The sequence below is a fragment of the Diuraphis noxia genome, unplaced genomic scaffold (assembly GCF_037042655.1).
Source record: "Diuraphis noxia isolate RWA-SAM2 unplaced genomic scaffold, SU_Dnox_SAM2 contig0001, whole genome shotgun sequence".
In the NCBI taxonomy this organism is placed as follows: domain Eukaryota; kingdom Metazoa; phylum Arthropoda; class Insecta; order Hemiptera; family Aphididae; genus Diuraphis; species Diuraphis noxia.
Window position 1 is genome coordinate 24,177,826 of NW_028301711.1, and position 14,584 is coordinate 24,192,409.

At 33.4% G+C, this 14,584-nt stretch overlaps 1 protein-coding gene across 1 annotated transcript; it reads right to left on the minus strand.

Annotated features, from left to right (window-relative positions):
• Window positions 1-10,242: 10,242 nt before the first annotated feature.
• Window positions 10,243-13,544, minus strand: LOC149060361 (uncharacterized). The gene is made up of 3 exons (XM_089217966.1): window positions 13,370-13,544; window positions 10,749-10,911; window positions 10,243-10,646 (listed from the first exon to the last, which is right to left on the minus strand). The coding sequence occupies exons 1-3, from the start codon at window positions 13,542-13,544 to the stop codon at window positions 10,292-10,294; spliced, it is 693 nt and encodes a 230-aa protein (XP_089074092.1). The 3' UTR covers window positions 10,243-10,291.
• Window positions 13,545-14,584: the final 1,040 nt, after the last annotated feature.

The following is a 14,584-nucleotide window of genomic DNA, read 5'->3' on the forward strand; positions in this document are numbered from 1 at the left end:
ATATACGTCTTCTGTTGCAACCGATTTGGCCACTCCTCGACTCAAACTCTTTGATTTGCAAGCTAAAATGTATTCTTTTCCTCTTGTTGATTCCGTATCAACTGTCATGTTTTTTTTTTCACTTACCATGCCACGTGGTAAACCTGGTTTCTTTGTCTTGTCAATCCAGATCCGGCCACGGCTATCTCGTTTTTGTCGTTTAAATGTTTAATTTATTATTATTTCAATCTTCTGAGTTCTAGACGATTATTAGTTATTAAATACGATAAAACAATAATTAACATATTGAATATTACATTTTATACACTTTTAACTATAATATTTCGTGTTATTATGTGTATTATGTATTATGCATAAAAGTGCTTTTTATTATTTTTAAACTTCAATTGAACTTTTTCAATTCAATATTTCAGGTTCATGATGCGCTTTGTAACTATACGTGAAAGATTAAGCAAAATAATACGTCAAAACTATGAAAATTTATATTATTTTACTGAACAGATGGTATTACTATTGTTTCCTATAACCCCGTATTTTCCCCTTTGAGGGTTGAATTTTCAAAAATTCTTTCGCAGCGGATTCCAACGTCATAATAACTATCTGTGTATCGAATTTAAGGCCATTGTAGTTTGTGCTGTGCATTAATAGTGATAGCAATCTTATCTTTTTATACATTTATAGAGATAGAAATTATACACATCGTAATAAGGTCAGTAGTTCTGGGCCAACAGCAACCAGTTCACTTAGGAACTCCGGAAGACTATTATAACACTTGTAATTTCGTTATTCTGTATATTAGTATATTATAATATTTAACTATGGCATGTGTAATAATACATCATATCAGCTGAAATTTATGGTTTTAACTAGCTTTGGCTCCATCATGGCTAGGTTAAAATTATAATTCAAAGTGGGCTCTGAATTCCCACACTGAACTACCAATATATACGAGTATATTATTATATGTATATACAATAGGTTTTCTAATCTCCTTACCCTGTGAGATTACCTACATATCTTAATTCTTGTTACATAACCACCGCGAGACAAAACCAAGAATTGTTTAATTCTGCTATGCATTTTCCGACGTGAATAATATTATTATTTTATCGCAAGTTATAACGTTCTATGATAGCATAACCCGAGGAAAATTTTTACACGTTTCGCTCTCTAAATTCCACGTTTGGCGGACGCCATGGCTGGAGCTATGTTAACTACAGTGATGGCGTACCAAAAGCTGGTGTGATCAACAAATTTTATTTTCATATGGAGGTTTCGCTATGCTCTGTGTCTCTGTGGTAAAAGTGGTTCCCGTTTCGGTGCGGTATCAACAGCTATCCGACAGTCATTCGCACTTAGCACTACTCGCAGCAAGCGTTGTGTCATACATCTGTTACCTATTATAATAGGGATAACTGGCCCAGGTTACTATACAAGCCAAGTTGCCTCCAACTCCCCAACCCCCCAAATCCATATTTACGATCCTGGCTCCCATCACCGCAGTCGGAGGTCCTTTCTTAAACTTAATTCATTCTATTTCTTAGTAATTTTCGTGAGTCTAAAATAAATAATATACACCTATATCGTACCCTGGACCAAAAACAGCCAGTCCGCCCCATGCAGTATTATATTATTATCATATCGACGTTGGGATTTTGGAGCGTGCGGCAATGCTAAAACCGACCGAAAAAATCTGTTTGAAACCGAAGCTGCACGTGACGATAAATACATCACTGATAACGCGTACTTGTATTGTTGTTGCTGTTATTATTATTATCATTGGATATTGAAAAAAATATTGTATACACGAGCGTCCTACACAGCGTGTGCGACTCGAAGTTTTCGACGAATTTACATCACGTGACACGTGCCGCGTTTAGTATAATATTATTTAAACCGTTCGTTCGAGGAGATGTGCACGGCGGTGGTGACGTACATGCGATCGGCGCAACACTCTTAGGTCGCACACACGGCCACGACCACTACGGCTTCATCATCGGCGACAGTATATGGAAAATGTACGAATGTACACATAATATTATATATTTATATATTGTAATAATGTATGTATGCGCGCATGTGGCGTGTGTGTGTGTGTGTGTATATAAATACACGAGCAGGCCAACGAAATTGAAAAGGAGATAATTTATGCCACGTGCCCGCGAGTGTTGGTGCGCGTCGTATACGTCATGTGTATATTATGCTCGTTTGACCCTTGAAAACTATAACGCGCAGTAAAAAATCATAATATATTATATTATTATACATTTATACTATATGTAGCATTGCGCCCGAGTTTGGTGAAACATTTCACTCGACGTCTGATTATTATTATACTGCAACGGCGACGACCATTATAATATTTTGTCGCACAGTTCAAAATAATTAATGTTTATCCATTTTCGGCATGTGTATACGTCGTGATTGTAATAATAAAATATACAGCAAATAATATTGTCATCATATTATTATAGGTACCTACCCCTATTATTATTATGCACGTATAAGCAGCAGCAGCAGTAGCGGCACACGCCGTGGCATATGATAATAATAATAAGCATCATGAAAATGAAATATGTCACCTGTAATAATTTTCACCTTGAGTTATTTCAAACTTGAAACTTCCACCCTTCTTGAAATAATATTGGAGAATTAATTTTTTAATTTTGTATTTTTTTTTTATGTACAATTTATATAACCTACAACATAATCGATAATTCGATAATATTTTACTAATTAGAGGTATTTACTGTAGGTACTTCTAAAGTTCTAACTATAGTTGAAAACTGAAATTTTATGTTTTAGTGTTTCATCAAAATGAAATTATTCATTAAAATTTTATGAGGAGTTTTAGAACCCTAATCGTAATATACCTCGCTGTATACTTATTTGGGGGGGGGGAGGGTGGCTTTATATCTATCAACTATTATAGGCCAGTGGTCTTTGCTTGTAGTAAGAATTTGTTGCTGGAAATTGACAATATTCTCTAACCGTTAGTTGTTTTTTTTGTTTTTAGAAAGTCATCGTCCACAAAAGAAGTCTTGTATGGGGCAGTTTGTATTTAGTTTGATATCTTCCGATAGTTGTACTTTCTTATATACATACATTTATAGACTTTGGGTGTTATAGGTGTTATAATTATTAGATAAACACGCGATTTAAAATTATAGAGACCAGAAGACTAATATATTAAATCATGGGTAAATATAAAAACAAATAACAATAAATAATATGGTAAATTGGGGGAGGGGGGAGTTCAGCCCATTAGCTCCCTCTCTGCGTACACCACTGGTGGATCATCACTTTGACAATGATTATATTATGTTGATTATAATAGAAAAATGCAACACACACCAATTACAACATAATAATTAATTAATAGGTATGGCACGCGTCTATCTGGCTCGCGATGCCACCAAAAGATTTCGCTATGATGGTCTTGCTGAATCGATTTTTTTTTTCGAGTATCGATCGAACGCCGATAGTTATAACGCGTTTTATACTTACAATATATTATATATATTATGAAAATCTCCGGCGCCAGTTTACGCGTAGTGAACTCGGTCGGAACGGTGACGTCGGGTGATGGAGATCCCAAGTCAAGTCGGCCGACCGAGAAAGTTACGATATACGTCGTTGATACTATGTGTGCTGTATATAGCACTATGTACACCCTTATATTGTATATATATGTTATTATTATTATTATTATGTCCTCGCTGATGCACTGCAACGTCGGCGCGACGATACCGCCAAAACGTGTTCACGGTGCGCGACGAGAGCGCATCACCGCAGCAGAGAACACTATACACGACGAGGTACAACATAAAAACTGTAAAAGTGAACAGGACATTACGTGCGCCACTTCTTTTTACGGGGCCAGTAAGCACATAAACCAGAGGGTGTCGAAAAGTCGTAAAAAAGTCAACCGAAATGGGACGCGACCGTGCGCGCCCCACATAATCCACCGCCACGCCGTGGGGGCGTCTCGCAAATATAAATTTGTCTGTATATATACGTTTGCCATGCGTGCGTGCGACACGAGACGTCTATTTTTTCACGATATTTTATTATTGCCATATTTCCTGGTTTATTTGCTATCTCTCTCTCTCTCTCTCTCTCACACACACACACACACACACTCTTTCTCTATATTTCTCCGTCTCGTTTTACCCGAGGCGCGCGCGGGCTCACGACGACGATTTTCGAGTAATATAATAACAATAATAATAATAAAAAAATACACTCTCTCCGGAATACTAAACGCACGGATTCACAGCGTCAAACGTGACCGAAACGGCGTCCGACGGTTCACTGGTAGCGAAATCGTATTATTATACAACAAAATACCGCGACGGTGCGATATTGTGTACCTACGTAATAATAATATATTATTATTAATTTTTTCATAAATACGAGTTTAATGGTAATAGTACTCACGCGTTCGAGCAAAATCCCCTGATAAAATTTTATACTGCACGGGTAGCGGTCACTTCATAGTATATAATATATAATATTCGATGGTCATCCGATAGGGTACGAACATTGATGATAATCCTGCAACGATAACAATTTTAGTAAACAGGTAAATAACTCGATACTGTACCTATATTATGTCACACACCTTACGGTGTATCCAAAAATGAAATGATATTATTATTAGTATGTATCGCCGGAAGTATCGATGCACGCAGAGGCGCATTACCGTTCCGTTTTTTTTTTTTTAAGACACTATTTTATAACAAAACTGTTTGACAACAAACTCATCGCAAAAGCACGTTGCACATTTACCATCGATTCTGGGAGTATTGTCGAAAACGCATCAAAATCGTATACATATTTTGGTTAGATAAGTCAATCAATGAATGACTCCGATCAGTTATCGTATTATGCGTGTGGGTGTTAAGACGAATAATTCGATAACTCAATTATTGACGATGAAACAGGTACTAAATTTGAGAGGAATTATTGTGCCGTGTCCCTATATATAGGAGACGGGCGGAGACCGAAATTTAGCACCTACCTATATACACAGTAAACCCTCTAAACGGCGGACACTCACACAGCCATAACAATTGTCGATTGGCGTCCGTTAATCAGAAATATCCGTTAAGAGAGCTTTTTAGTGTACATAATTTATATGTTATGAACTAAGTCGAAATCGAGAAAATCTCTGCAGAATTAACATTTACCAAGGTGGAACGACCATTCGGGCAAAACGTCATAATAAACGACTTTTGCTCGAGTATATACTTGCAGCTATAGTTTTAACCAACATGATAAAAAAAAAAAAAACCGTAGCAACTTTAATTACCATTTAGATATTATTTCAGTTTTATCAAAATGATTACGCATTTACGCATAATAATAGCATTATTTTAACGTAAATAAGTACCTAAATCAAATACCTCTATACATAAATATTAATTTCAATGTTAATATTATGTGATGCCTATATTCAACATGCCTATCAACATTTTAATACCACACATCATCATGACTTCAATAGTATTTTATACAATAAAACACAAGTAGCTTTATGAACTACGAAATATTCAAATGTATACGTTATGTATAGTTTTTTTGAGATTTCGCACGCCAAATAATGTTGGACACAACCACCCAGGCGAACCCGGGTAAAAGTCGTAATATACGATATGCAATATTGTATAATAACATGCTCAAGCGTAACGTGTGGGCAGTGAGCTTTTCGGCCGGGCATCACTGCAGACGTCTGTCCGATTTCGACTTTTACCCGTTAATCAATAATGATAATATAATAATTTATACAACGTCGTCGCGCACTTTATATATATACACGACTCAATCGACCAAGATAATGTTTTACACCGTAATAGTTTATATAAACGCGTTGCAGCATTACAATAATCGTCATCGTTTTTCAAAAATCATCGCATTATCACCGTGGACGGATACAACGACAGATATCGTCGTTTACGCCCTGCAGAGTTCCGGGTGGTGTTCCGCTGCGAATAATACATTACAACCAGTCGTATATAATAATATGTGTACACCGCGATCGTCGTCCGTCCGTCGACGATTTTTCCCTTTTTTTTTTGCCATTGACCGACACGCGGCCGCCCGGCAATACGCACACACACACTTATCGATTTGTCAATAATAATAATAATAAAATAAAATATGTTTCACCCAAATATGACCTCCACCCCCCTGCAGTAGAGGTACATATGTGAGCGTATATATATTATATACATATAATATATATAGCGTACACATGAATCGGCGCTCTTCCCCCTCGAGGAGTCGGTCGTGTGTGACGATTGATTTCTTTTCGGGGCCGAATACTGTCTTCCTCTTTTCTCGCGGGCTCGTGAGTGCGTCGTTGCCGATAAATCGTTGACGTCGACTGATTTTCGCGACAACAGTCAGTCGCCGAAATCGGATGGTGCAGGCGGCGATCGGGGAAACGTCTACATGGATGCTATTTCCGTGCGATATCGTCAAGAACGAGCCGCCTTCCCCCAGAAGCGTTCGGTTTTCTTCCCGAAACATATGTATATATGTATTATATATTTTTATAAAGTTATATCGCTTAAACGCTCAAAACTTTTTTAGAATTTCGTATCTCGAATCCGTTAACATTCAAATTCCATATTATTATTGCAATTTTCGGCACCGCAATGTATGTAGATAACACTTGAACATAAAACACTTACCGCGAAGGCGGTTCGAGATCTTATAACATATTGTATAATTATCGTGATATTATTAATATTTATTGCATTATAATTATTTACGATCGCATGATATTTTGAACACGTCACCTTTGGGTTCTTATGAAATAATAATATCTCGTCCGAAAAAATGCGAAAATAAAACGGTAGAAACGAGATCCACTATGTTTTGCGACCCATAAACAAGTGAGTAGGTATACCTAGTTTTGGAGAATTTCAAGTCCAAACTCCGTACCCGAATTGGCGCACTCATATTATACGGGGTATTTCCACGAATGATATACGAGTATAATATTCGACGAAAATCGATCCCGTCAACGACGGTTTTTCGGAAAACATAATATTATTAAGTAGTTTTCGTGGCTTCTCGGTAATTACATTAACAATATTACTGATTTGACGGGATTGACGTCTACAATACCCTAACCTGTGCATATAGTGCATACTACACCAGCGAATATAGCCATTGTGTATCGTGAAAAATAATATTGAAATTCCGAGACGGCGTTGTGCTGCGGCCATAGTGCATCCGAGAATCGACGAGTCGTGTATAATAATATGCAATTGTGTAAACGTAATATTACTAATAATATTATTGTAATATAACGCTTAATGATAATGTACGACTTATTTATATGTAACGCGTGTGGAATTCGGCGATTTTATATTGTTGAAAAAAAAAACGATTGGAAGGATTTGACAAAAACGCCCGGGGAAACGTCATGTTCACCATCATCATTCGTCTTGATTGCGAACCCTTTGCGGGACGTATCATACGTGGTGACAATATCAATGAACGCGCATACCTGTAGATCGCGGTTTTTACTGAATTAATATTATAATGATGTGAATATCGAAGAACAGAGCGAAAAACTAACCAGGTAAACGTGTACATCTTTTATTATTATTATTATTATTATTAATTATAGCCTCAACAATACTAAGGTTATCGGCTTTCGTCATTTTTAAAACATTGACATTACATCACGTTAACATAATATGGTATTTATTTAAGTATGTAAAAAAGTAGAGAGTAAAACAGAACACAACTCGGGAAGAAAAGAAAAATTGACATTGACTGCCCACCCTATGCATCTATACAATATGTGGTTCGGCTTCGGACGCGTCGCGTAAAACATCAGTAATTTAAAAAACAAAAAGTAAATAAATTATTTTTAACTGAAACACAAATCCATTACTCCGTGTCGAACCGTTTTTCGGGTCACCCATCACTATTATTTTATGCCGGATGACAAGGGCAATCGCATAAACCGTAAGAGTATCCGTTCATTCCTGTCACAAAATATTATATATATTAATTAAATAGTGACTGAAGCGATGATATGCGATGATAGGCACCCAACTCGTGTAGAGAGCAGCCGCGGTGGGCACACGCTGATCACGGTGTATAATATGCGAAATCGTATCGACCGTTAAACTTTCTCTGTATATAAAGTGCGTGCAGAGAAAATGACTGTTATTGCGACTTGCAATCGTCGACAATGATATTATAATAATATTCAGTAATATTATGGCCAACGACGGTGAAATGCGTTTAATACATTATTATAATTTATAACGAACATAATACACAATATTATACACACATTGGTAGTTTTGCATTATTATAATACCATTGCGCGATCTGTATCTGCTGAGCTTTTGCAGCCGTTCACGGAATTTCGGTTTGACGACACACAATAAATTATTGTCAATAATATTATAATACATCGCATTGTTGGTGGGTAGGTGCCTAAGGCTTGGATCACACTATGCGTTTTGTCGGTTGCCGATTAATACAGTCCCGATCAACCGCAATCAGGAAGACCGGATCATATTATGCGTTTTATCGGTAACCGAATTCGGTGTAATGAGATTAAAAAGCACGCGAATCCTTTTTGTTTCGAAAAATGTTTATTATGAACTAAAATTCTATACTCGTTATTAATTTCGACGAATAGTATGTACAAGAATGATATTTTAAACGGAACAGTAATCACTAATGGGTCACCAGCATTCAGCAGTCAGCACACACAGCACCAGTGTGTTTCACGCAACTAGGCAGTGCAGCTTATAATATTTTTATAGATACTTAAATCGTACATACTTATATCGTATATCAGGTTAACAAAAATTTTTCATACATTTATTAAAATATAGTTCGCTTTTTATAACAGAAAGGTATTTATAAACGAATAAATAAGGTAAGTTTTAATTATTTTAGTAGGTACTGACTCTTATACTTATATTTAAATATTATATTTATACAATTGAATTATTTAGTAGGTATAATGAGTAATCTCTCGAAAATACTTTGTATAGCTGAAGCTATGGGTGAGCTTGACTCACAAACAGTACCAAAGCGAAGAAAATATTGGGTCCATCCTTTAAGTACTGATAGTCAAGATGACAAAAGTTTTGATTTATTTTTGATAATATAAAAAAAATATCCAGAAAATTTTTTTAATTATTATCGAATGTCCATATCGTCTTTCGAGGAATTAGTGGAAAAAGTTCGCTATCGACTATCAAAAAAAAATACAACATTTCGAAATTCAATAACAGTCGAAAAAAGATTAACGGTTACATTAAGGTAAATAAATTTTTAATTGTTAATTTTTTATTACATATTACTAAAGGTTTTACAGTTTTACTAAATTTATCCGTCTTTACTATCATCAGTTTAATATGAAGGCTTTATTAAACAAGTTCAACTAATATAAGATATAAGTTAATGTAAGAAACTAGTTTTTTCTCCAAAATCTGTTTTTTTTTTAATCAAAGTTCTTTATTTTGATTCCTACTTAATTGTTGATATTTGTTCTGAGAAAACCTAGAATATTGCGTTGCATTGCGTAGTGTACATTTTTTAAGCCAAATACCATTCATCTTTCCGAAACTTTAAAATACTAAAATGTAGGTACTTAACTCAGTATTGGCCTGGGCGTCTGGTACAGGCTTCCAAGGCCCCGAACTAGTTATTTTTTTTATACGAGGCTTAAATTCAATTAGTAAATTAATAAAAAAAACAAAAAAAATTTATTCTGTTATTGAAAAATGTCCTTCATGTACACATTAATTATATCATTATAATTTTGAAAAACATTTGTTTAAAGTTTAAGTTATATAAATTAAAACACATATAGATTATAAAAAAAAAATAACGCAGTCAATAAAATACCAATAGTAACTTTCAATGGCGACTTAAAATATTATAATTATAATTAAATTATATTTTGCTACATCTGTACCTATAGTGCATAATGTGTGTTAATAAAAAAAAAAATAATAATAAGTAAATCCATCCTTGGCAATAAAAAAAAAATATTTACTTATAATCGTAATATGTATTCAAAAAAGAAATAAAATTTAATTCATTTGTGATTTATCAGATAAATCTTGATGAATATAAGTAGGTTGTGTTTGGTTGGAATTTATTGTATATTCTGGATACAATAAATGTTGATGTGGAACAGGTTGTGGAATATAGTTCAAAAGTGACGTAGGGTTCATTACTGGTAAATTTGCAGTTGACGTTTGATAACTATTATTAGGAATATCAATGGAATGCTGACCTAGTAGGTTTTGTGTGAACTGGTGTGGTTTATTTTGTTTTTTTTTATCACATCTCTTAAATACTGAAGTGTGTGAACTTGAAAGTCCAACTTTTCTTCATCATTCAATTTTTTTACATAAGGAAGAAAAGTTAGGACGAGATTTTTATCAGGATTCTTATCTTCGTCTAAATGCTGTAAAAGACTCTGTTGAAAAGGATTTAATGTTGTTTTTTTTTTGTTAATAGAAGAAGCTTTAGAAAATGACACATTAACTGGATTTTCAGTTTCGTTGTCAATATCTTCATGGTCATTTAATTCTTCGTGATCATTGTGATTATTATCATTTTCTTCAGTTTCAAAATTACCAGTTGTTCTAAATAAAATATAAATATGTGTTCATACAAAAATTCAAACATTCTACCAGGATGGTAAAGTAGGTTTATTCTTATATTAGTATTTAATTATATTGACTTACTTCCTTTTTTTTACTGCTACGTTTAAAAAAGACATAGATTCGGCATAAGCATAAGGCTTTTTTTTGTTTGCTCCGGATCCACTTTTTACATTTTTTTCTTCTGATACATGTTTCATATATGCATCCCTAATATGTCTCCACTTTTTGTCTTTAACTTCTTTTACTGTGCAATTAAATACATATAATCAGGGCACAAATAATAATTATTTAACTACAAAAATAATTCCGTCAGTATATTACTAAATATATTTTATGGAATTATATTGTAAAAAATACAAGTTCAAACGCTTATAAAAAAAATAATAGTCCGATTCTGAACGGAGCGACAAATGTGTTGGTTTTACAATTATGAGTGCTTTTTTTTTATTTAAAATTTATTTTTTTTTGTCTGTCATCACCTTTTAGGACAGTAATTATGCTAGGATTTTCTTTCGAATCGATTTTGGTCTTTGGTGTAACAGTAACTCTAAAACAATAATATTATCAAATGATCGTAAATACGTGACACTTTGACTAAATGTTTATAATGGCATTTTTTTTTTTGTGTCTGTGTTCAGCATAACTAGTCGAAATAATGCTTCAATTTCAAACTTTGTGGGTGGTTTCTGATGTAAAAGTGAATATCCTTGGTGCATTATAGAGGTGAAAAGTAAACATTTTCCAACAGTTTTCAAAAAAATTAAGAAAAACAAAAAAAAAATGACGGAAAAACGGGAGTTTTTACGCAAAACCAGTTTTCGACCAAATCGATTTTTTTATATGGTTGTAATTCAAAAACTAATCACTGTAAACACTTGAAATTTTTACTAAATGTTTATGGTAGTGTCATCTATATACAGTTTAATTTTTGACTTTTTTTGAGTTATGTATAGACCACTGAAATTTTCGATTTTTATGAGCAATTTTTTTTGAAGGGTCGGTAAAAAAATTTTGGACGACCAAAACAACTTTAAAATTTAATACAAGGTACCTTATTAGTTGTTCTTATTGTAGCTAAAAAAAATTAAAAATCGTTAGACACTTTTTTTTATAAGTGTTTATACTTTACATTTTTACGAAATCTGTCAAGCAAATTTAAACTTACCATACTTTACTTCGTGGTAGTCGAAATTCTAAAATATAAAAATGTTAAAGAAATAACCGTGTTTCATGTAAAAGTTAATTTATCATCTCAGGTTCATGGGGGGGTCTGACCTCCAACCCCCCCCCCCCCCACGGATACGCCACTGCCTATCATTGCATTCAAATTTAATCCCATCCATTACAGTAACCTACTGTACAGCAGAGCGACATCTACGACTTACCCGCTTTTTTTAAATATCAATATTTTATTTTAATAAATTAATTTGATAATTTGCTTATTATTATTCCGCATACCTACCATATTATAAATTATAATGATTGTGTAAAAATTATAATTAGGTATGCTATATAAAAATAAAATAATAAATACATTTAAAACCCACCTAATAACTTTTTTTCAGAATAAAATAAATGAGATATGTAACAGTAGGTTAAGAAAACAGTATTATATTATATATTATTATAATCGGTATAATTATTTGATTTTAACAGATTTCTAGCCACGGGTATAAATTTTGCAGCGTTACACTTTGATTTTCGCATTGGAAAAAATACAATTAATGGTATAGTTAAAGAAACGTGTAAAGTTCTTTGGTCAGAATTAAAAGAAACTGAAATGCCACAACCAACTAAAGAAACATGGCTGAAAATCTCTGAAGTATTTTATGAAAAAACCAATTTTCCAAATTGTTTAGGTGCTATAGATGGCAAGCACATAAGATGTAAAAATCCGAATAATGGGGGTTCACTCTATTATAACTATAAAAAATATTTTTCTATAGTGTTGATGGCAGTAGTGGATGCCAATTTTAATTTTATTGCTATTGATGTTGGATCCTATGGTCGGGAAGCTGATTCAAGTGTATTTCGAGAAAGTGCATTTGGTAAAAAATTATACTCAAACTTACTCCAAATTCCCGAACCTAGTATATTGCCTTCAACTGAAAATAATATCCAACCGTATGTTTTTGTTGCGGATGAAGCATTTGGTCTTCATACAAATATATTAAGACCGTTTCCCGGTCGAGGTCTCAACGAAACTCGACGAATATTTAATTACAGACTTTCTAGGGCAAGAAGAACTGTTGAATGCGCATTCAGGGTGCTTGCAAATAAGTGGCGAGTATTACATACGCCAATTTTAGTGGAACCTCAATTTTGTGACGATATTGTTAAGGCGTGTTGTGTTCTTCATAACTTTGTCAGGAAAAGAGATGGGTGTAATTACGAAGAGGCTAATGAAAACTACGTAAATTTACATTTGAACGATATGGATCACCAAAGTAGAAACGTCAGTTCTCGAGGAATAGAAATTAGAGATAACTATGCTAACTATTTCATAAACGAAGGGGCAGTACCATTTCAGTACAGAGAATTTTAATAAGTTATTATATTTTTAAATTAAGTTTTATATAATTTGATCTTATATTATTTATAACTATTTAATTAGTAAAAGTATTTTATAACATGATATTATAATAAACTATATTATTATTATTATATGATATATAAATAATTTATAAGTTGAAAATACCTACCTTTAGATTCTTTTTCAGCTTCAGAAAAATTTTGCCATTCTTCTCCGTACAAAGATTCGGTTACTTTACGCCAACATGCTTTTTTTAAGTCTTTATTACTATATTCATTTGAAGTCATATTCCAAATACATGGGTAGTTTTGAACTTCCAAAATTAATTTTTCCGTATCAAACATAATTAATTATAAGACGAAAAAGTTAATTTTTACTTCAACTAAAATAATTTTTTTTCTAAATAGCTTTTCAAAAAACAATAAAATTATAAATGTTTTTTTTTTTAAAACAGTGACCGACGTTCCGCACAATTTGATCGGTTATATTGAAATGTATGTGCTATGATTTACATCCCGATCGGTATCGGGAAACGACAACCGCAACATGTTGCGGTCGCGTCCTGACGGTTGCCGAGAATCGGTCTAATTTGGTCGCGATATTGCGTTTTCCGTTTAATCATATTTTATTTTGGGTAATTGCGGTTTAATTACTGATCGGTCACCGATTCTCGGTAACCGACAAAACGCATAGTGTGATCCAAGCCTAATTTGTTTAATGCGTTTCAAAAGTACACAACACGTGACATATATAGTAATAAATTTTCGTCTTTCATCCGTATTCAACCGACATATTATTATGATGTACTCGTTATTTTTTTTTTTTTTTACTCTGCGGTTTGATCGTTCATTCAAAAATAATAAGTGCCCATTATAATTTTTTTCTCATTTTTTTTTTTCATCTGTTTGTTGTAATTTTTTTACGCGTGCTCGTTTGTCAATGATGGTTAATTTTGAAATTTTAAATGCCGAACAACCGTTTCATCCGGCTTGCTTAATAATACTCTATCCCGCAGTAGTATAGTAGTATTCTCTCGGCCGAGTAGTTTCAATTACTTATTATTATTTACCTATAAGGTATATATCGCTCAAACTGTTATTGGTCACTGACGATCCGTCTTTTCGACACCAGCCTATTATATATGCAAGCGAATAACACACAGACATGACCTGTGCACCAGGCACCAGCTATAAATTGTATATTATTCAAAGATAAAACGAGCAATAATTGCTTTTATTTTATTCTGTATTAAATATTATGTTCGCATTCGTCGAGTAAACTATATTGTAACAATGGTCTACTTTCGAGCACACGAGAATCGTTTTTATTATCATAATGTTAAAAAAAAAAAATGCATTGAATTATTCGTATTTAAAACAGTACC